This window comes from Gouania willdenowi, chromosome 14 (genome assembly GCF_900634775.1).
Source record: "Gouania willdenowi chromosome 14, fGouWil2.1, whole genome shotgun sequence".
Taxonomy (NCBI): Eukaryota; Metazoa; Chordata; class Actinopteri; order Blenniiformes; family Gobiesocidae; genus Gouania; species Gouania willdenowi.
In genome coordinates this window covers 11825604-11848808 of record NC_041057.1, presented here as the reverse complement: position 1 = coordinate 11848808, position 23205 = coordinate 11825604, and the positions used below count along the sequence as shown (strand labels likewise).

Here is a 23205-nt window from a genome sequence, read left to right as displayed (position 1 = left end):
CTGCCATGACATTTATAGCAGGGGTTGTCAAACATTTTCTGTCACGCCTCGTCTTTAAAAAGGGGTTGGTGGTGTCCTCGACCCTGCACTGCACTGCAGGGGGTGATGTCCCACAGTTTGAGGATATAAACTCTCATGAATGCTGGTTCCAAGTTCACTTTTTATTATAGCCAAGCATTCCTCCCCTGAAAGAGTGTTGTTACAGCTAAGCAGTTAAGTAATTCATATTGTATAATCTTAAAGTTTGCTGCACCAAACACAATAAAGATGTGTAAATGTGCATGTTTAGTTGCTTTAAATAAAGGTAAATTGGGGCAGTTTCTTTTGAAAACTGTCTTTCCAAGAATCATTGAAAGGAAGGTTAATGATCTTCAGGAGTGTAAAACAATGATAAACACTGTCAATGAGATAAAAAAGTTACCCTTCATTCTTTAAGAGCCTTTTTTCTGAAACTTTTGTTCAGTTTTACACTTTCTGTCATGTCCACGGTACACTTTTTAACCACAGGAACAATGAATATCTCCATTTGTCCTCCTTATTCCTTCCAAAACGGACAAAAAGAGAGCCTACAGGAATTTTATGAGCACATGTTTTCTCCCCCTCCCCATTTCTTTCCCAGAAACTGAGACATGTCTTGGCAGAAACTCTTTCTTCGTACTGGCTCTGTTCCATGGATTAACAAGAAACAATGAAATGTATTTTCTACACTGTCATTAGCTTTGTATTCACACGAAACCCTTAGAATACTGTAAAGTACGGTTTAAGTGGCTTAAGGAATAAAATTGTATATCACGTTTAGTGTGAGACTGGCCTGGAAAATATGATCTCTGCTTTCATCTTGCTTTGAAGGTTAGAATCTAACTATGTTAGATATGCGCCCCCGTAGTGCATATGGAGTAATGGGCCCCATTCATATATTGGCATGTGTCAATGATTAGATACCACCTACTGTCGCAATATTTGACTCACAAATAAATGAGAAAACGACTTTAATGGAAATTGCCAAAAAAGGGGGGTGGGTCCCCGAGCCCCTCATTGAATTGTGCCATGAGGGAAAATCGTAATCTAAGTTGAATTACCTTTGAAACAATATATCACACGACTATGTTCCCATAATTTGAAAATGATCAGAAATGGGCTCAATTTCAAAAAAAGGGCTTAGAGCGTCTCATCATATTCATTCATAGAGTATTCATACCAAACTGCATTCTGATCTAATGAGAACTAACGGAGGAGTAGTCATTTGAAAAAACGTACGGGGTAATGGGCCCCATTTATATATTGGTATGTGCCAATGATTCGGTACCACCAACCGTCATAATATTTGAGTCAAATAAATGAGAAATCAACTTTTGTTTTTCTTCTTCTTTTGGGGCCCCAAATTAAAAATCGGGCTCCGAGCGTCTACGAGTACACATCCATAGATTATAGCTACCAGATTTCAGCCCGATCTGTTCATGAATAACAGAGGAGTAGAGATTTTAACCCCATCCATCCATCCATCCATCTTCTCCCGCTTAGCCGTTTCCGGGTCGCGGGGGCAGCATCCTCAGTAGGGAGGCCCAGACTTCCCTCTCCCCGGCCACTTCCTCCAGCTTTTCCGGGGGGACCCCGAGACGTTCCCAGGCCAGCCGAGAGACATAGTCTCTCCAGCGTGTCCTGGGTCTTCCCCGGGGCCCTGAACGCCTCACTAGGGAGGCGTTCAGAGGGCACCCTAATTAGGTGCCCGAGCCACCTCATCTGGCTCTTCTCGATGCGGAGGAGCAGCGACTCTACTTTGAGCCCCTCCCGAATGACTGAGCGTCTCACCCTATCTCTAAGGGAGAGCCCAGCCACCCTACGGAGGAAACTAATTTCGGCCGCTTGTACCCGTGATCTTGTTCTTTCGGTCATGACCCAAAGTTCATGACCATAGGTGAGGGTTGGAACGTAGACCGACCTGTAAATAGAGAGCTTCGCTTTTTGGCTCAGCTCCCTCAGGGAGCTGAGATTTTAACTAGTGTACACAACAACAACAACAACAACAACAACAAGTGAGAGGCGTTTTGAGTCCGGTAACCCTGCCTAAAAATGTAGATTGCAAGATGCAAATAAATATATAGTATGAAAATAGATATGGATCTGGTCTCCTAATATACTCGTAAAACCAGCTTCAAAGGCATCTCTGTGAAATCTAAATATAATGGGACACTAAAATAAACCCTGCCTTACTTTGTAAGTCAACTTAGTTAGAAACCAGTGACTGTTGACTCTCCAGGTGCTGAGATGAATGTCTGACATTGATGAAAATCTACATCTGTGGACAAGTTTAGGTCGTGCTGATATCCTGCCAGTTTATTACGTGCAATGATACAACTTTCAGTATATTTTATTTAGTGCTTTCAATATTTAAAATGCAATAGTTTGCCAGTCAAGTCTTATTTATTATGAATTACTACACATTGTTTAGCTACCACTCCCATTTTTGTGGGTTGTTGCACTAGTTATTCATTTTCCTTGAGCTCATCTCAACATAGGCAACATCAACTGTAGCATGGTGTGCAACCACTTCAGATGGGCTTGGTATATATTGTGCATATGAAGCAAATTGGCTTTATTTAGATTTTTGTTTTGAGGGCTTGGAATAGTTTCCATGGAATTTGTTCTCAACTACACTCTCTGGTAATTAAAACAATAGAATAAATAAATAAATAGTGGCAGCGTGCACAGTGCAGTTGTGTTTATGATCACTTTTACAGCATAAAGTCCTGTTTGTGGCGTTTGCATGTTCTCCCACAACCTTGAGTATATCTCCATGTACTCTGGCTTAACAATGACTGTCAAATATTTTTATATAGTAATATTTATGTTACAATTATCAGTGCCTTAACTTTATATGTAACATAGCAGTGAGAAGTGTGTGTATTGTTGTGTTAAATGACTGCTTATGAGAGGAACTCTTATCTCATCTTTGGTTCATCACAGCTTTTTGCTGACCATGTGTTCTGTGTGATCATTATTGTAAAATATATAACCGGCATAACAGGAGGTGTCAGTCAACGAGCCAGCAGTGAACTTTCAACTTTAAAATGTTACTTAAACCAAAAAGAGGAAGAAAGAAGCAAAACAAAAGCTTATTACTGAAGATGAATTTAAGATGTGCTTCAAATGCATTACTGTTATTTAATGTTTTATGTGTTTGCTATGATGTAAAAATACTATGGCTTACTTGTATTTACAGACACTGATACAGTCTTGATTTGCCCTTAACTAAATCAGATTAATTTTCCAGTATAACCAGTAGATTTACTGAATTTTGTAAAGGTTGAATTGTTGCTGTTGCTTCATTTTAGTACAAAATAAAAACCCTTTATTTTGAAAAAATTAATGCAAATCTTAGAGCAATAATTTTTTTAATTATATTATTTAATCTATTTTTATTAGAGTCTATATGTATTAGTGTTAAACAATAATAATAAAAAAAAAACATGATTACTTATTGATTACAATTTTTAATTATGGTTATTTAGGCTAATTTCAATCCTGAACATAATGCAATTTATATAACTTGTGATTTCTGAAAGGAGTTAAATGATCAGACTGCTCTGATTTGTGTAAGTAAAATATTTGTAATTTCTGCAAATCATCATGTAAAACTTGATTTTTAATGACAGGTCAAATAATTCTTTTTTGGGTATAGATATTGCAAGAAACAATCAATAAAAGTAAAAACAAAAAAAACAAAAACACAACCTTAAAATACATTTTTATTGGTTGTTCACAATGACTTCCATACATTTTCTGCATCACAACAGACGAAAGTACACAACTATGTTTTTTATGTGAAAAATATTTTTCAAAATGCAAAACAGAAGCACTGAAAATACCCTTTTCTTACTTTGGAATTTTTTTTTGTTGACACAATGTATTACAATGACTTTAACTTACAGTATATAAATAATCATTATCTGGCCATACCAAAAAGGCAAAAACATATTTCAATAAAACAAAGAAAACGGATTTCTACAAAGACGGGGTTTTTTGCTCTTTTACAGATCTTTCGCTTGACTTTAATCTACCGCCCACTCATCTATTTAGATATTTCCAGGTGAGAAATTGTGCCAAAGCACTATTCCCTGGTTTTCCTTACCTTCCTCCTGAGCAGCCTGGGACTGAACTTTTACGATTAACCCCCTCACAAAAGTCAATCATCTCTAAAATATATAACAATATTCAATCATATGATAATTATTTAACCACAAAAACAAAAGAAGCCTGGGAGAATGAACTAGGCGTGGTCTTTAACCAATGCTGGTGGGACTCTGCGTTGAAACTTATTCATAAGACAACCATCTGTGCTCGTTTGACACTGATCGAGATTAAGGTTTTGTTCAGGTGTCATTACTCAAAAGCAAGGCTTGCTCGAATTTTTCCAACTACCATAGACATTTGTGATAGGTGTGGTGGATCGCCCTGTGATCTTGTTCATATGTTTTTCTCCTGTCCAACTTTATATACATTTTGGCAAATCTATTTTAATGCCATGTCTAAAGTGCTTTCAAAAAACGTTGATGTTTCTTCTCATGTGGCTATTTTCGGTATTCCCGAGAACTACTCCAACTGTTCAGCTCTTCACCTGCAGATCTTAGCATTCACATCTCTTATTGCCAGACGGCATCTCCTCATACATTGGAAGTCAACAAGTTCCCCATCCAGCACTCAATGGATAAATGAGGTCATGTCTTTTCTGAAAGTTGAAAAGATTAGATATTCCAAGAAAGGTATGACTGACAAATTCTTTCAAAAGTGGCAATTTCTTAACTTTTTTGAGGAAGCGTAACCCCCCCCCCCCCTTCTTTCTTTCTTTCTTTGTGTTTTTTTTTTATTTATTTTTTATTTTTTACTTATGTTTAAAAGAAAAAGAAAAACGAAATGAAACAGTGTGCTTACTTTCACTTGTATTGTACAATTGAGATACAATGTTCCTGTGCACATTAACAAAAACATTAAACAGAAAAAGCATTTCCATAGTGGAGATAACGTGCACATTTAATTTGCAGTCGGGGTGTGGAGTGGTGTGGGTCTGCTCTGTGGCAGAGGAGGGGCTTACGATACATGCATTCATGTCAGAAATCTCTCCAATAACACAAGGTAAAGTCTCAACATTTGTCACTGGTCTCTATTGACAAAATAGTTGCAAAGATCTCCACAGTTGTGCGCGTTCATGAGGATACCGGTGAATCATTGGCGCCCACTCTAGTGGTCAAAAGTTTTAATGACAGTTTTCCCAAATTCATTCAATTCTTATTATAATGTACATAATATACAAATATTTTAGTAGTCGTCAACATCATCAATTATGTTACTAATCATTTTTGCATTATTGTATATGTTACACCCAATATATCTAATTCTATTTTTTCTTTGGTCTCACCGGCAAGAATCTCAAACTCCACCTATGCAGTGAATTCAAAACAGTGAGAGGAGGGGGGAGCATGGTTGATTCCATACAAGTCTCACAATTCAACATACTGCAGCTTTAAGTAATTAGACAAGAGGGTTCAATAGCAGCCAATTATCCATTACACTGTACTTGATACACTTTAATTTTGTGTTTTTGTCTAACTTTCCACTCAAATAAAAGGCTATGTGGAGATTCACAAACAGTCAGTGCGGTTACAGATCTTGGAGAGTTTCCAACTGAAATCACACCTCTGATGTAGAACTGACTGACTAAAGTAAAAAATGCGTTTTATGCAGACTGAATGCAGTAATTTAAGACAGGCGTGTATGAAGAAACTCACAGGAAAGAGCAGGATTCAGCAGGTTTAGGAAGACAATGTTGCTAAGTTTTCATAGGCAGGGATATTGAGCTGCATATCGCACCACACATTACTTTAACAACCTAATAAAAACAATGTAATCAAAATAAACTAATCTACACAAATTGCAACTTTGATAAGTCTTATAGGCCTATTGTTTATTTTGTGACAATGTTGTTCAAGAACATGCACTCCACTAAAAAATTAAATACAATTAAAAAACAGACCCTTAAAACTACAACTTTGTCATTTTACTAGGCAATTCCAATTTTGGCTCCTCAACTTTCTTCTCTGTTTTTCTTCGAAACCTGTTGAAACACAAGTTAGTAAAGCATGATCAATTTTCTCTATCAGCTGCAGCTTCAAGGTGCAGTTTCTAAATGTGTCTTTTCTGTTTAGAACAGTCTGAAAAGGTTCATAGCTATAGGAGATTTAAACTCACCAGCATGACTGTTGCATCTGTGAAATGGTCTCTGGTAAAGGTTTCCGAAATGTTTCTGGCAGCAAAAAACATAGAATGGCTCCACAAATGGCCAATGACCCCATGAATATGTATGGGAGTGCCTTGTAATATCTTCCTGTTTGAAGAAATACAAAAATTTCATAATTTCAAGGTTTATAATATGGATTTTGTTGCAAAATCAGTATATTTAAAACAAAAATAAGCAAAAATATTTATGTTTATTTGACAGGGAATGAACATTTTACTGGTTATAAAACATACTTACCCAAGTAAATAATGAATGGGGAGATAATGGTTCCTATACGAGCTGACATTGAGCAACATCCCATTGCTGAGTTCCTTATGACAGTGGGAAAAAGTTCGGATGTCACCGCGTACACCACGCAGAAAGCTGACGTGATACCAAACTTTCCCAACATCTCAAGAAATACAGCAACACCAGGTAAGCCTAATAGGAGAGACAGGATGGAATATTACAGACTGCCTCATTAAATGAATAAAAAAATAAGATATGTGTGCCCTAAGTAGAGATTCCTTTATACAGAATGTATAAAGGTACATTTCTCCTATTAATGCCCATGTTTTTTTAAATTCTATTATTTTCAAATGGATGCTAATATTTATATTTATGTTTGGATATGATAATTATTTAAATCAGGTTAAATATCAGGTTAATTCCAATTCCAAATCCCAGAAAAAGTTGATATTTTGAATACTCTTAAAATTCAAGAGCTAAAATTCCTGCAGATATTTACAATACATTTTCTGCCCTTTTGCAAGCCTAATCCCAAAGCATTACCTATTGGAATAAGGTTCACGCAGAATATCATCAGTCCTCCAAGTGTGAGTGTGGAGGACTGGCAGATGTGCCTGGAACAGTACTGGAGCAATAACATGGCAATGATGTAAGCAGGAACCTCAGTTATGGCCGACAGGAAGCAGTTCAGATAAGGGTCTCCGTGCAAGTTCGACGTGTTGAGGATTAAAGCGTAGTAACTAATGGTGATGATAAACCTGTAGAGATGTTGAGAACAGAGGGTCTACAATCAGAAATACAGCTGAAAAAACTACCAGGTGAACTGGATTTGAAGTGAGTAAATTTTCACAATATAGACGTACCACAGAAGGGAACACACTATAGTTATGGAGAAAATATTGCAGTCTTTAAGGATGTCTAGGATGCTGTATTTCTTCTCTTTCATGGCCATTGCATCTTCAACCTAGGATAAATTTTATTTTATTGACACCCTGAAGCCTGAAAGGTTATGTGTGCACAATGTAGTAGATCAATGCATGTTTTTCTTTAATAGTTGGACATCTTAGCATTCACATTATATCAGTGTTGGAATAAAAACAAATTGCTTCAACTGCTTATTTACTTACTTCACCTTTAGTAAAAATGGCCGGCGGAGCTTCGACTTTGTTCATTTTTGCAGCTTTTCTCAGAATCACCTCAGCCTCCATCACCCTGCCCTGACTAAAGAGCCAGCGAGGAGACTCTGGGACCAACCTGTAGGATGAGGTTATACAATTTAGTCACATCTGCTTTTATTTGGTTGTAAAATCAAAACTTTGTACTAAAAAATGCATTCAAATTTTTTAAATGAATAGTTTTACACAACAATTCAGTGTGTAAAACAGTTGTTTTTAACCACAAATTCATAATAAATGAAAGCTTTTCAACAAGACAGAATACACACATCTGACATTTCTGTATCATATTTATTTTTCAATCATTTAGGGTTCAAGGTTTGTTATTGTCATTTTCATGTTTCCATAAAAATGAAATTTGTTTTATTTTGTTAATCAGAAAAAAAAGCACACAAAAGTACTGTCCTTTTGGGTGTACGCTACGAATCTAGATAATTATATCCTGGATTAATCTCCATTAGCGGGCTTCAACTAACCAAACATTCCCTGTCAGAGAGAAGCTGTCTTACGATGCTAATTTAAGCCATGTGTTTTCAGCCTCGGTATATGCGCGTTCCCATAAAAGGGGTGGAGATTGCAGCGTCTGACCAATCAATAGAGAACCTGGCACCATCTTTACAATAGATGAACAGCTTATGATCTTAAATAAATACATTTATTTTAATCTATGATGACAGCGAAGAGCAACAATGTTAGCGCAGCGCACAGCAGGAGGCGGCACTTTTATACTCGCTCAGATCTGATTCATTTCATAATTTGGTCCTAACCAGGTTCGGTGTTTAAAATTATGAATAATTAAAATCCATAATTCAGACCAAAAACAACACTGTTGTTACAGAAAAGGCAGGAATGACAGAACCCAGACAGGAAGCTGCTGACACTGTTAATGCGTAAAAGCGTGAGATTGTTCATGATATTAATCCATTGGATGATAAACGGACAGAGCGATCAGTTTCCCTTTATTGCAGCACACATGTTTTTCTATTACAGTAGACCTATTTATCACACACACTGGGGTGAGAGCACATTGTTTCACAGTCTGTAGTATGTTCCTGCTGATACGGTCAGCCTCACTATAGCGTAGGAATGAATGAATTAATTAATTAATGACTTCACCCGTCTGCGCATGCAAAGACACAGGCTTGATCAACTGACTCAGTCCATCAGATATAAATCTATATCTTTCCTAAAGGATGTCATCATCGGTAAATGAAATGATTGCATCGATGTCTAAATATTCTCTCTCCTGTCAGCTGTCAGATCCACACATCACACATCACCTTTACACCTTTACATCAACTTTAGCACTCGCTAAGATCCTAGCCTCCGACCAGGCTAGTCGTTCAGTCTAAGTTACCATTGTGATTTGCACCGTAAATCATTAGCGAGCTTCGTAATCCAGTGCACACTGATTAAATCCAGGAAGTTAGCGCAATAGGAGGTAATCTCGCTTCGTATCTTAGGCCCCCTAGTGTTAGAGTTTGATATGACAGGCTGTGTTATTAAAAACAAATTTACTTCAAAATAAAAGCTCCTTTGTTTATATCCAGGCAAATGTCAGTACACCACTGACAACTTTTGGGTTGTGACCCACAAATTAAGAATACATAGTTCAAAGTTCAATATTTTAACAGAAAAACATTCTGATGTTCTTACCACCACAAAGGGATGTAAATGATGCCAGAAGCAGCCATAGCAATGAGCAACGTCCACCACTCACGGAGGAAGTAAGCCACTGCTGGCATTGCCATGTATCCAATGGCTGAGCTCATGAAAACACCCATTGAGCAAAACACAACTCTGGTTTTCGGGCTTAAAATCTCTGCACCTGTAGGTGGTGAGAAAACTTTATGACCACACAACCTTTTTAAAAAAGGAATCTCTCCCACACTAACTCTCTGAAACACGTATTTCTTCCCTTACAAACATACCCAGCACAAATGCAATGATGTAGTTGGAGAATCCACCAGCACCAACAAAGAAATAAATGGCAGTGAAGATCTCCCAGCTTGGAGAGAAGATCTGTGCTGTGAGTGCCACAACCTGAATGACCATCATAAAGAAGAGTGCCGGCCTTCTCCCATACCTGTGCAAGTGCAACAAACTCAGTTTAGCACTTTAAAAAAAAGTTGTAGACAAGTTTCAAAAAGACTGATACCAACCTGTCTGACATTTGGCCTGAGATCAGAGCTCCCAGCAGCACACCGACGTAATGAATAGAAGTGGTCAGTGGTAATTTGTAAGCATCGTCGCACACCAAGTCCCACTAGAAATAGACAATAAAACACAATAAATTGCTAGAGTGACGTGTGAACGTTTTAATTTTGCTTTCATTAGTTAACAAAAATATCAATATAGTTTGATACAGTTTTTGTTCACGTGTTTTTTAAATGAGTCATAGTCTCTTTATTGTCACCTAAAAAAATGGACGAAAACAATGACAAAGATTTTTAGTCAACAGAAATAACACTGTGCGTAAGTGTCTTTTCTCTTTGGCAAACTACTTACAGTATTTATAGCATTTATAATACTATACTCTTCTAGAGTGAGACATAGCGACCGTGGTAGTGGGTCGTCTTCTGATCGAGAGGTTGGGGGTTAGATCCCAGTACCTGACTATGTGTCGAAGCAACCCTAAGTTGCTCCCAGTGGTCGACTAGCGCCTTGCATGACAGTCCTGTCCCACTGGTGTGTGAATGTGAGAGTGATTGGGTGAATGAGCTGATATGTAAAGCGCTTTGAGACTGCTTCAGTGTGGTGATAAAGGGCTATATAAATCAAGTCCATTTACCATTTACCATAGCGCCATGGCTAATCTAGTTGACATAGAGCAACAACAGTGTAGTTTCAGTCCGGTTCTTCCTGTGTAAAAATATTGTACGTTTATCGACGTTTTTACAAAGATGTGAATGACTGTGTGACTGTGATTGTAATAATATTTGTAACATCATTAATGTTAAATCAACCCAAAAGTGTGTTAAATTACTTTCATGTTCTAGGTAAGGATGTCTTGTTTAACATATGAGGAGCACAACGTAGTCTGTTGACTACAGTGGCTGGGAAGTGTCAGGTGAATGCATTTACAGAAACGAACACAAATGCAAACAGGTCACAACACGAATGCAAACCGGCCACAACGGAAGTGTTTCCGACGGACCGGTATTACAGACGGACGGGTATTATGATTTGATAGCCTGATATGAAAAATATAAGAGTATCCTAATCAACTTTCACTTACTTTCATACGCGTTTCGATGTCTTCTTCTTGTTCTTAACTGTTCTGGTGGGTTAAAAACATCTGCCAGAAACGTGTCCATCTGTAATACCGGTTCGTCGGAAACACTTCCGTTGTGGCCATTTTGCATTCGTGTTGTGACCTTTTTGCATTTGTGTTCATTTCTTTAAATCCATTCACCTGACACTTCCCGGCCACCGGGTTTCCGCAATGGAAGTGTTTCCGACGGACCGGTATTACAGACGGACACGTTTCTGGCAGATGTTTTTAACCCACCAGAACAGTTAAGAACAAGAAGAAGACATCGAAACGCGTATGAAAGTAAGTGAAAGTTGATTAGGATACTCTTATATTTTTCATATCAGGCTATCATATCATAATACCCGTCCGACTGTAATACCGGTCCGTCGGAAACACTTCCGTTGTGGCCGGTTTGCATTCGTGTTGTGACCTGTTTGCATTCGTGTTCGTTTCTGTAAATGCATTCACCTGACACTTCCCAGCCACCGTAGTTGACGATTCAAAGAAAGTGAAAGTGGTCATCTTATTGTGAATTATAGCTTACCTCCGTCACAATAGTTGACTGGTAAATGTCCTTGCTGTATGTCCAGCCATCAAAGCACTTCTCCAAGGGGATTTCACTCACATTAACATCCACATTTGGGACAAAGCCAGCGAGAGAGTAGTTCCTAACTATATCAAGGTTCAGCCTTGAGCAAGAGCTGCGCTGTGCCTTTTCATTGACAGTTTCCACAGGTATGGTCACATTTCTCCACATCTCATTGATTTTATAGTTTTCAGGAATAAAGCATTCGTGAGGTGGAGTATCACCCACAAAAACAATGTAAACTCCAATAAATCCATTTGGTAAGATGCTCAATGCAAGTGCCAGAAAGACTCGTCTTTGGAATGGTCCCCACGATCCAAGAAAAGAGGTGATGGTGTCATACTCTCTGATTTTTTCCCTGTTCATGTTTGAAGGTCAATTTTCTAGAACAAGAAACTAAAGCAAAAGGCTAAATGTCTGTAAAGTTAAGCACACTGCTTGAGTCTGCTCACTACTAGACATGCATTTATAGTCGTGAACTTTGAGGCTGGACACTCATTTATATTCTGGCTTTACTCCAGTGGGAGGGAGTTCAGTCAAGCAGTAAAAAAGACTCATTGCTTTGGCTTTTGTTAGAAAAGTTATTTCTGTAAGAACAGGAAGAAACTGAATTAAAATTCACAAAGTGATTTTGTTTTTTAAGTTTACCTTTGAATGCATATAGATCTCTAGAATGCATACATTTTTCATCTTTTTGAGTTTTATCAGAAACATCAGCCTTGACAAAATTCCTTCCTGGGTTCTCCCTTTTGATTATACTTGTTTCTCGTTATTATTTTATTCTTTCATGTGTACACAGAGTTATTTGACACTGTAGCTTTCTTACAATTACTCACTCTTAAGTGTGCAATTCTCTTCCCCACATACTCAAGTTATTTTGCCTATTTCAACTGTTGGCGAGAACAAGGGTATCTAACATGGTACGCAGTTCAGCCAATCTGAAAATCATTACCAACTCAATGACAACAGTCAAAGCATAACTCCTCTAAGGCCCCCTTTGCTTAAATCCCTGATTCAGTTTTTTTCTCCAACACTAACAGAGATATGTTTTATTTTTATCGAATTTACAGTCTTGAAGTGTAAAAACTTATGTTTAGTCTTACCTTGTGAAACGTCAGGATCCCGTCACTGTCTCACCTACACCGGCCTCTTTTCTCATTGGTGATGTTGGATGTCTTTCTTTCAAAAGCTTCCCCATGCAGTTTCAGGTCCCTCCCGAAGTATGGGCCAAATGTTGGTATCTCGAACGAGCCCCCAAGTATGTTAGAGAAATTATTTCTGTCGGGATAGGGAAGAAATAAAATCTGAATTTACAAATTGAATGAATTTCTTGTATACAGTACACAACAAACAGGATGACCTGGGCAAGGCCTTGGGTTTGGGTGATATCATTGAAGATTATGCGTAATGAGTGAAAGGTTTTATTGAAGTCAAAACATGCCAAATGATGTTATAAGTAAATTAGCCTTAATTTTCAGGTCAGCTTGGTATATGTTTACTGCACTAAAAATTTGTCTTTTCAGATGCTTTGAAAAAAGTTTCACTGCAATGAACTCAACTCAACAGGTGATACAGTAAATAATGCAAACATTTTTCCAAGAATCCTGGAAAGTAAAGTTAATAAATTCCCAGAATGGTAAATCAGTCTTAAAGATCATCCCAACCACTGACGATTATCATGTTAAGGTCCCTACACCTCACTTAGACTGTATAGGCTAATTTTAATTTCAGATTTTCATGATATGCCAGAATTACTACTTTACTTCATTCAGAGGTACTATAGAATTATTTTTGCAAATACAGAATTTTGTAATGTCCACAGATTATCTCTTAAATTATTATCTCTGTCACTTTTCATGCACAATTTTTGTGTAATAGACATTTATATTTCAGTTTATGGTCAGTGTAATCTTCTGACTGTCTTCAGTTGTGCAGGTGTAAAGCAAATGCACAAGTAAACTATAAAGATACTTACCAACTAACTACACTTCTTCAAATTTTATGTAATTTCAAAAACTGTCACATACTGAGCAGCCAAGGGCTGTTACTAATGAACAAGAGACTATTGTCTAAGAGCAATCTTCTACATAATAAGCAGAAATACTGCAATAAAGTCAATTAATATTCTCAGTCATACAACATGTAATAACATTACAGCACTGTGTTGGCCTATCTATACTTGTTGCACATATAGCACTTGAATACAAAAGGCTTGAAAACAACATATATTTTACTATAAGTGACACATATTAAATGACCTTTCACGCACGTCTCTTCTACTGTATGTTGTGATGTTTGTAATCATTAAACCAGAATATGTTAATGTTTTAAACGTTAGATTTGCTTTAGACCTGTTCTCCCAGTGTTGCTCCTCTTAGGTCAGTGGCTTCTTTAAGCCCTGATCACATAAGCTGCAGTATACTTGATAACATTGACTCAAGGTCTTTGCAACTCCAAAATATTTTGTTGCTGTTATCAGAAACGTTTTACTCTTAAATCAGTGAGAGACCGGCAGACTCATAGTTCAACCCTGATCACATTTGGTGAAGCTATGGAGCTCCAGGCCTGTTGCATCTCTGAAAAGAAAATGTGCCTGAGAGATCAATAAGAAAGACAAAGGAATTAGAACAAATCAGGTGCAATTTGGCCAACTATAACTCTGTTATAAAAGTGCTTACTTTGAGAAGTTGTTGTTCAGGAATGATGTGATAATGTGAGGTGATAGGTTAATGGTTAAACACCTGTTTTAATAGTTTTGCCAAGATACTGATTACTGCTTCCAAGCAAACATCCTTAGGTAATATTTCAAGCACATAAACATCTCTAGGGTACATGTGAGAACACATACTGTATACCATTGAGTTTGGACATATATCTTCCTCTGTACTCTGGTCACATCTCCTCCACTCAGAGGGGAAAAGGCACGAAGGGTTTTAGACAGAGACGAGGCTTCACTTCTTAGTGTTAGAGATCTAATAACTTCAATTATCAAAAGCAAAACAGACAATTGGCAACAATTATGAACTGCAAATAAAAGCAGAAAAGATCTAGAAGTACATTTTGAGAGCTCACAGGGAACACCTGATCAGCTGTCATATTTGCTGTTCTCTACAATAAATCTAGTCCTTGTATAAATCAAACTCTTTAATTGGAGTATTGTTATTATTTATTTCACATGCATGAGCAACACATTGACATCGAACAATCACACATTTCAATGTCATACAAAAACTGTCAATTTTTGCAGCATTTGTGAGAAAAACAAACTCAACAACTTTGTTAAACATAGCAATACCACAGTTTTGATACTAAACCTACCAATTCCCAAAGAAAAAAAGGATGTCTCTTTACTAGATTTGCAAAGATCACCTTTACGACATTTTTATGTATGTAGGACAGCCTTAAAAGAAACTAATGAGAAATGGTCTGTATGTCTGATTTGGCATCATAAGGCATGACTGCACCATTTTCTTCACATTTCTTGTTTTTGGGCTGGTGGCACAACCTGAAATAAAAAGACAAGGTTTTGAAATAATAAAAAAATTACACAACCAATAAAAAGTAGATAAACTCCACGTCTCAATGAAAAAAATGAATGTATAACCCCTTGGAATCAGTAACATCCTCAGTATAACCCCTCATTGTCAGAATTACTCCTCAGAGTCAGTATAACTCCTTGGAGTCAATAATACCCTCAGTGCCATGTCCACTGTTTCATAAGGTTTGAATGGGAAATGTTCAATTCAATGTTTCCAATTAATCAATAACCTTTAAAATTATGAAAACACAAGGAGATAGGAGTATTTTTGGTGTTTGGTATGTTGGGGGATGATTTATCAGACAAAAATCTATTCTATAGTATAAATACAGTGATTTTCAACCAACCTTTTTACTGTGATTTAACATTTACAGTGGGTAGAGAAAGAAGTCAGACCACGATACATTTTTCACACTTTCATTGCAGCCATTTGCTAAAATCAAAAAAGTAAATTTTATTTCCCATTAATGTACACTCAGCAACCCATCTTGACAGAAAAAACCAGAAATGTAGAAATTTTTGCAAATTTCATAAAAAAGAAAAACTGAAATATCACATGGTCATAAGTATTCAGACCCTTTGCTCAGTATAGAGTAGAAACACCCTTTTGAGCTTGTACAGCCATGAGTCTTAGGAATGATACAAGTTTTTCACACGTGGGTTTGGGGATCCTCTGCCATTCTTCCTTGTAGATCCTCTCCAGTTCTGTCAGGTTGAATGGTGAACATTGGTGGACAGCCATTATCAGAATCCAGAGATGCTCACTTGGGTTTAGGTCAGGGCTCTGGCTAGGCCAGTCAAGAATGGTTGTTCCGAAGCCAGTCCTTTGTTATTTTATCTGTGTGCTTAGGGTCATTGTCTTGTTGGAAGGTGAACCTTCGGCCCAGTCTGAGGTACTGAGCACTCTGGAAGAGGTTTTCTTCCAGGATATCTCTGTACTTGGCCGCATTCATCTTTACTTCAATTGCAACCAGTCGTCCTGTCCCTGCAGCAGAAAAACACCCCCATAGCATGATGCTACCACCACCATGTTTCACTGTTGGGATTGTATTGGGCAGGTGATGAGCAGTGCCTGGTTTTCTCCAAACAAACCGCTGAGAATTAACACCAAAAAGTTCAATATTGGTCTCATCAGACCAGATAATCTTATTTAGCAGAGTCTGGGAGTCCTTCAGGAGATCACAGTGATCTTTGGGTTCTTCTCCCACTATTGCTCAGTTTGGCTGGATGACCAAGTCTTGGAAGAGTTCTGGTCGTCCTAAACTTCTTCCATTTAATGATTATGGAGGCCACTGTGCTCTTAGTGATGCAGAAGTTCTTTTGTAACCTTGGCCAGATCTGTGCCTTGCCACAATTCTGTCTCTGAGCTCCTTGGGCAGTTCATTACACCTCATGATTCTCATTTGCTCTGACATGCACTGTGAGCTGTAAGGTCTTATATAGAAAGGTGTGTGTCTTTCCTAATCAAGTCCAATCAGTTTAATTAAACACAGATGGACTCCAATGAAGGAGCAGAATCATCTCAAGGAGGATCAGAAGAAATGGACATCATGTGAGTTAAATATGAGTGTCACAGCAAAGGGTCTGAATACTTTTGACCATGTGATATTTCAGATTTCTTTTTTTTCATAAATTTGCAAAAAAATCTCCATTTCTGTTTTGTCAAGATGGTGTGCTGAGTGTACATTAATGTGAAATAAAATGAACTTTTTTGATTTTAGCAAAATGGCTGCAATGAAACAAAGAGTGAAAATAGTAAAGGGGTCTGAATACTTTTCATACCCACTGTAACCTCCACTAATATATTTACAACCGAAGACACAAATTTGAGAAGCAACCTTTTTTGTTGTTTTATGTACAATGATAAAACGTACCTGTGACATTTTTGCATCTGTTCCACTGTTTCTGGAAGATCTTTATTTAAAGTCTCTGGGAGGAATATGTTAACAACAGAGGAGGCAATGGTGAGACTTCCCATTAAAATATAAGGCAAGGCCTTATTATAGGAACCTGTGAATAAAAAGACAGAGAATCCACCATTAGAATGAGAAGTCGGTTTGATGCAATGCTTTTGATGCTTTCACATGCACTTCTTTGTGCCTCAGAGCTGCAGTGTTGCACCTAAATAGATGACGTATGGAGCCGTGATACTGCCTATACGAGCTGCAGAGGAACAGATTCCCATGCCAACATTCCTGAGTACAGTGGGGTAGATCTCCGCTGTGTAGATGTACACGACACCAAAAGCCATGGTGAAACCAAACTTCCCAGTCATTTCCAGTGCTAAAGCAACAGACTGAAGAGCTGAAGAGGATCAAAAGAAAAGAAATAGCAGCATTTCAATATCATTACAGCTAATGTGTGTAGAGCAGTGACGGGCTACTTTTATTACAGCAAGACAACAAAAATGTAATTGTCTGATTCAAGGGCCACATTATGAACATTCATGTCAGCAGTGAGAATAATAACCAATCTGATAATTAACACAGGGAAGAACAAAAGGTTTTAGTTTGTTTTTGTTGTCATTTTGTAAAGTATTTTATCTATTTTTATTGATGTTCTGTATGTGTTTCTGTCATTTTTGTGTTTGTGTTGTTGTTTTATGCTTTTCTGAGCCATTTTGTGTATGTATGTGTGCTTTGGATGTATTTTGTTGTATTGTGTTGTCATTGTATATATTTTTTTCATCATTTTTGAAGTAATTTTGTATATTTTTGGTTGTAATTTTGTATGTTTCTATTTTTGTGCAGTTAATTGTCATTTGGTGTGTTTTTGGAGTCATGTTGTGTGTTTACTAGGAGGGCCAAACACAATTAGACTGAGGGTCGCGTGTGGCCCACGAATGGCCAGTTACCTTCATCTGATTTATATCATATTCAGAATCAAGTGTAATATTGACGGCAGAATAAAGACAAATGTTTCAGATCTTGTGTTTTGGATATATATGAGAAATGTATTTCATATTTTAAAGCCACAATTATTTTTCCGATTATAGCATAATTAAAGTAAATGTGTGAATTTTAAAAATACTGATGAATGGACTCTTTGTTAACGCTCTAGTCTAAACCCTTAAGGAGGGTATCTCCCCTTTCTAAATATACTGACTCATTAACCGGCTTTAACCACCTCTGTAAAAGATGTAATCAGCATTCTGTAACAGTCAGAATTGACCCGCAATGAACTCTGTACTTAGTACTAACACTGACATTAACTCTAGTACTGAGAAATGCGGTTTAGACACATTGAGGCACGTGTCAAACAATCCGAGTCCAGGAGAAAGTAAAAAATAACACAAAAAACATGAATCATTTTGTAAATTACCAACTAATTCAGTTGGAGTTCATCTCAGCCCCTCCAAATACACAAATTCAATCATACTCTCAGTATTTCCAGTCTTATAACACACAATGGCAGTTATTTTTAATCTGAAATTGCTGAAAAAACTAAATTTTTTCCAAAATTATAGAATTTTCATCAATTTATTTGACAATAATTTTCTAGATGATATTAAAAAATGGTCACAATATGAGGGAAACCTAAAGGGAAGATCCTGCAGGAAATTTTAATTTTTTTAAAATAAAAATGCTTGTTAAGTTAAATTGAATGCAACCTTGCCATTCAGTTGTCTTTCCATTTGAAGACTGGGCATTGATTACAATTGCTGAATAAACAAGAAGACAGTCCCCTGCCAGATTGGCTCTCATTATAACTCACAACCGTTTCCTAAAGATCTTTGATGTATATATCAGAAAATATTATCACACAAGTATAGAAAATTACTAACTATCTTAAACGGTTTAGAAGAAAAGCTGTCCTCTTTGAAAATACCTCGAACAGAGTAAAAACAAGTTCTGACGCACGTACCACGTAACCGAGAATTCAGTGAAATGACTCGGTTCCACTGAGTAAAACAAATTAAAATGTGCAACATACAATCGTAATCCATGTTGAATTGCCTTTTAAACAATATATCACACGACTATGTTCTGATAAATTTAGAAATTACCGGAAAAGGGAGGGCCCCCTTCCTCCCTCTTTTGAAAAGGTCTCCTAGAGGGTATTGACATTCCTTCAGAGAATATCAATGTGAAATTACAGCGCGATTCAACGAGAATTAATGAAGGAGTAGTCATTTAAAAACATAGGGCACATACGGAGTAGTGGGCGCCATTCATATATTGGTATGTGTCAATGATTCGGGACCACCAACTGTCGCAATATTTGACTCACAACTAATTCAATTGTGCGAGGCATAATCGTAATCTATGTTGAATTACCTTTAAAACTATATATCACACAACTGTGTTTCCATAAATTTGGAAATGACCGGAAATGGGAGGTGGGCCCTCATTTTAAAAAAAGGGCCCTGAGCGTCTCATCATATTCATTGATAGATTATTCACACCAAACTGCATTCCTATCTAAGTAGAACTAACAGAGTAGTCATTTGAAAAATGGGGCACCAGGGGGTCCTCTGGTGCCCCCTTGACACGGGTCCCATTGCGCGCTTCTCATTTTCAAACTCCATGAAGGTATTGATACCCTGAAGCCACATTCGGAATTTGGTTATCCTATCTTAAACAGTTTCTGAGAAAAGCTGTCCAATTTAACTCCAAGAATTACTTCATAGCTTTTGACATTTGTGACCTTAGAAGTCAGTTGAACTTGAGAACAGAACCACTTACTATCAGGGATGAACTGGATGAGGAGAAGAACTCCTCCTCCCAAAACGAGGAAGAATGACAAGAGACCTCTTCTTTGACATTTCTTCAACAGCCAGGTAGAACCTATGTATGCTGGGACTTCAGTGAGGGCAGATAAAAAACAGTTCATGAATGGGTTTCCGCTCAGGTTGGAAGTGTTCAAGGACAAGCCGAAATAACCAATGTTTATGGCCATCCTGAAAAGACAACAACAGAAAAAAAAAACCTGTAAGTAACATAAATATGAAACATTTGTATGTGAAAAAATATGCAAAAAGGTGGTAAAACTTTTCAGAATTAGAATCAGTACTTTATTGATCCCAGGGGGAACTTTTTTACAGATGCTCCATAAATAATTTCGCATGAAAAGAAGAATATCAAAGATTGTTATTCACCACAAAACCAGACACATTAGTGTGATGCATCGGATGTTCTTAGATTTGATCACATCCAGCATGGTGTACTTCCTGGTTGGCATTTTCTGGGGATGAGGAGAATTATTGAGGTGTTATTTTTCTTTTTGTAGAAATATTTTTGTGTAATCAACTGAGATAATGTAACAAAACCCCCATAGCTTTAGTAAAGAGATGCTCATGTTTCTCATTTTTCTTCCATACGGAGAAAACAAAGGCAGTGGTGTATTTGTGTATTCATTTATCAGTTCTTCTTGTGTTAGATATCAATATGTTGTTGGGTCTAAAAGCTGATTTTCCACACTGTTTGTGCTCTAACCTCAAATTCTTTGAAGATCACAGAAGGGGCTTCCACTTTATTTCTCCTCGCTGCCTCTCTTACAATGACCTCAGCATCGTCCAGCCTTCCCTGAGTAATAAGCCACCGAGGAGACTCTGGGATGAACCTGCGTGATTCACAAAGCTGCTGGTAAAAGCTGGGAAAGCCTCACTACAAACTGATTATTCTGTTCAGCAGCTAATAGTGAAAGCGTACCACCAGAATGGGATGTAAACCACATTTGTTGTCGATAAAACAGCTATCAAGGTCCTCCATTCCCTGATTCCATACGCTATCCACGGTAAAGTCATGTATCCAATGCAGTAGAAAAGAAAGGCCCCAAGAGTCGTGAAGAGAATGCGCATGGATTTACTTAACAACTCAGTTCCTAAGACAGAATCAAGAACAAAAATGCTAAAATGTGACATCACAATAGACAAATTCTTCAATCTTTTTTTCATGATGCCTACCAAGTACAAATGCAGAAATGTAAATGCCTATCTGAGATGCCCCAACACCAAGAAATGTGATGCAGAACATTTGCCATGACCAAGAAAACGACTGAAGTAGCATAGAGACCCACTGGCATCCAAGGGAAATAAAAACTACTGTCTTTCTGCCAAACCTGAGTGGAAAAGAAATGCATGTCAATGATCATTCTTTGAAAAAAGAAAAAGTATTGAAGGTCAAAATATAACTAATTACTTGTCTAAAAACACAGAATCTGACTGAGGACACCATAAATGTGATGGGGAGGCTTTAACAACAGATGGTGCTGTTGTTATGGTCACTGATCGAATACCCAATCACTTCAGTGAATGCAGTTCAGACTGTGAACTGGAATTGTACATGTTTGTAAACTGCAAACTTTAAATAAATTAAAAAGTGAATAAATAAATCACTTCAGTGCAAGAAAGATGCTGAAAAAGTGTAAGTTTGCTCTTCATTTCCAATCCAAATAGAACAGGCTCATGAATGTTTCTTAATAAAAGTACAAACACAGAGAGATAAAGTACATTTCTGTCATTTTCAAGTGAAAAAGACAAATACCAGGGTTGGGGTCAATTACATTTTTCAGTTACAATAACATTTTAAATTACCCATGTTTAATTACAATTCAATTACGAATACAGTGACCAGCATTTTTTCCAATTACAATTAAATTACAATTATTTTTTATCCTCAGAAAGTCAATTACAATTACATTCTCAATTGCTTAATTTCAATTACAATTAATCATAATTACTGAGCCTGAAATAAAAAACCTAATAAAAGTTGTAAAATACACTAAAAACAAATATCTACCCAGTTTGGTCTTAAATTATAATTGACAATTATCTAAACTCGATTACAATTTAATTACGATTATGACAGATTTTTTAAAATTACAATTACACCATAATTGTAATTAATTATCAATAACGCAATTACAATTATAATTGACCCCAACCCTGATCTGACAGATACATTACCTGTCAGAAAGCTGCCCTGAGATTAGGGATCCGATAAGGTATCCCATAAAGAGAGTTGAGGATGCAAAGGGAACTTTCCACTGATTGTCGCAAACAAGATCCCACTGTTACAGATGTAAAATATGTGAATCATTCTGAACAAAATCCAAATACAAACAGCTCAACCATCCACATCAACTCAAACCTCAGTGACTATGGTGCTATGGTAGACGTCTTTGCTGTAGGTCCATCCATCTAAACATCCCTCCTGCTCCAAGTTTGTAACGTTGATGTCCCATCCAGGGATATATCCCTCTGCAGACAGACTTTTAACCACGTCAAGCTTGTATCTGCTGCACTGGTTCAGAACTTTATCACCGTTCACTATCCTGAATGGAATGATGGCTGTTTCCCACTCCTCTGTGAGGTTTACATTCGGAATGAGACAGTGGTGCTTCGGTGTGGCCCCAGCAAAGATAATGTAAAGTCCATTAAATCCAGTTGCGATGAAAATGAGATTTATGAGAAAGAAAGTGGTCCAAAAGTAAGGACCACTTGGTCCAAGAAAGGCTGTGTCTTCATCGTAGTCTCCCATTCTCTGTAAAAAAAAAAAAAAAAAACTCTCCTTGTTCCTGATGTGGATCAAAGAGGGACTTGTGTGAAGTGAGCTGTGGTGTCTCCCCCTGTGCAGTCCTCAGCTCAGTACTACAACTGTGGGGTTGTACCACTGTGGGACAGCATTAGCTGCAGGTCCCTCAGTGGGACATATCGTTCCATTACATCTCAAAGTGAGGAAACTCTTTAAAAGCTACATTTTCCCTTCACGTCACCCTTTGTCTAATAGGTTAATGAGTTAACACAATGAAATAATTCAATCGGTCTTTAGGATTATTTACAGTAAACCCTTTCTCTGAAGTGACCAGTCTGGCCACCTAGCCCCAGCACTTCTCTAGGTTTTTTTTCTTCTAAACAACATTCCGCACTTTTAAATACTCTAAAGTAGTCCACGTGCCTGTACTCTACATGTTGCTAAGAAGCATTAGGACTCATTCAAAACTGTTTTAAAGCCATACTGTCGAGGCAAAACTTTAGGCAAACGTTAACCAGGTTCTGTGACACGTGTTTACACTGACAATGAATACTGTTGTTTATTAATTATTTTATTACTTAACAACATTGACTTATAATTTTGTTGAAAAATCACATTCAGACTTTAGTGCACTGTCTTGCGCTCCTTCTTTGTT

The 23205-nt window shown here is 37.3% G+C and overlaps 2 protein-coding genes across 4 annotated transcripts; both read right to left on the bottom strand.

Annotated features, from left to right (window-relative positions):
- Window positions 1-5317: 5317 nt before the first annotated feature.
- Window positions 5318-14523, bottom strand: LOC114475517 (solute carrier family 22 member 4-like). 3 transcript variants are annotated; one of them, XM_028466395.1, is made up of 12 exons: window positions 13889-14114; window positions 12641-12815; window positions 11496-12124; window positions 9858-9961; window positions 9627-9781; window positions 9352-9523; window positions 7648-7774; window positions 7384-7484; window positions 7064-7278; window positions 6530-6712; window positions 6244-6379; window positions 5318-6109 (listed from the first exon to the last, which is right to left on the bottom strand). In XM_028466395.1, the coding sequence occupies exons 3-12, from the start codon at window positions 11901-11903 to the stop codon at window positions 6037-6039; spliced, it is 1674 nt and encodes a 557-aa protein (XP_028322196.1). In that variant the 5' UTR covers window positions 11904-12124; window positions 12641-12815; window positions 13889-14114; the 3' UTR covers window positions 5318-6036. The 3 variants fall into 3 exon arrangements, with proteins under 3 accessions (XP_028322196.1, XP_028322194.1, XP_028322195.1); XM_028466393.1 differs by lacking the exon at window positions 13889-14114 and adding an exon at window positions 14393-14523 and having other exon boundaries at window positions 11496-12815; XM_028466394.1 differs by lacking the exon at window positions 13889-14114 and adding an exon at window positions 14386-14442 and having other exon boundaries at window positions 11496-12815.
- Window positions 14264-23205, bottom strand: slc22a5 (solute carrier family 22 member 5). The gene is made up of 10 exons (XM_028466397.1): window positions 22167-23205; window positions 21983-22086; window positions 20981-21135; window positions 20727-20898; window positions 20511-20637; window positions 20174-20259; window positions 19761-19975; window positions 17197-17379; window positions 16950-17085; window positions 14264-15042 (listed from the first exon to the last, which is right to left on the bottom strand). Exons 1-10 carry the CDS (start codon window positions 22554-22556, stop codon window positions 14949-14951), a joined length of 1662 nt encoding a protein of 553 aa, XP_028322198.1. The 5' UTR covers window positions 22557-23205; the 3' UTR covers window positions 14264-14948.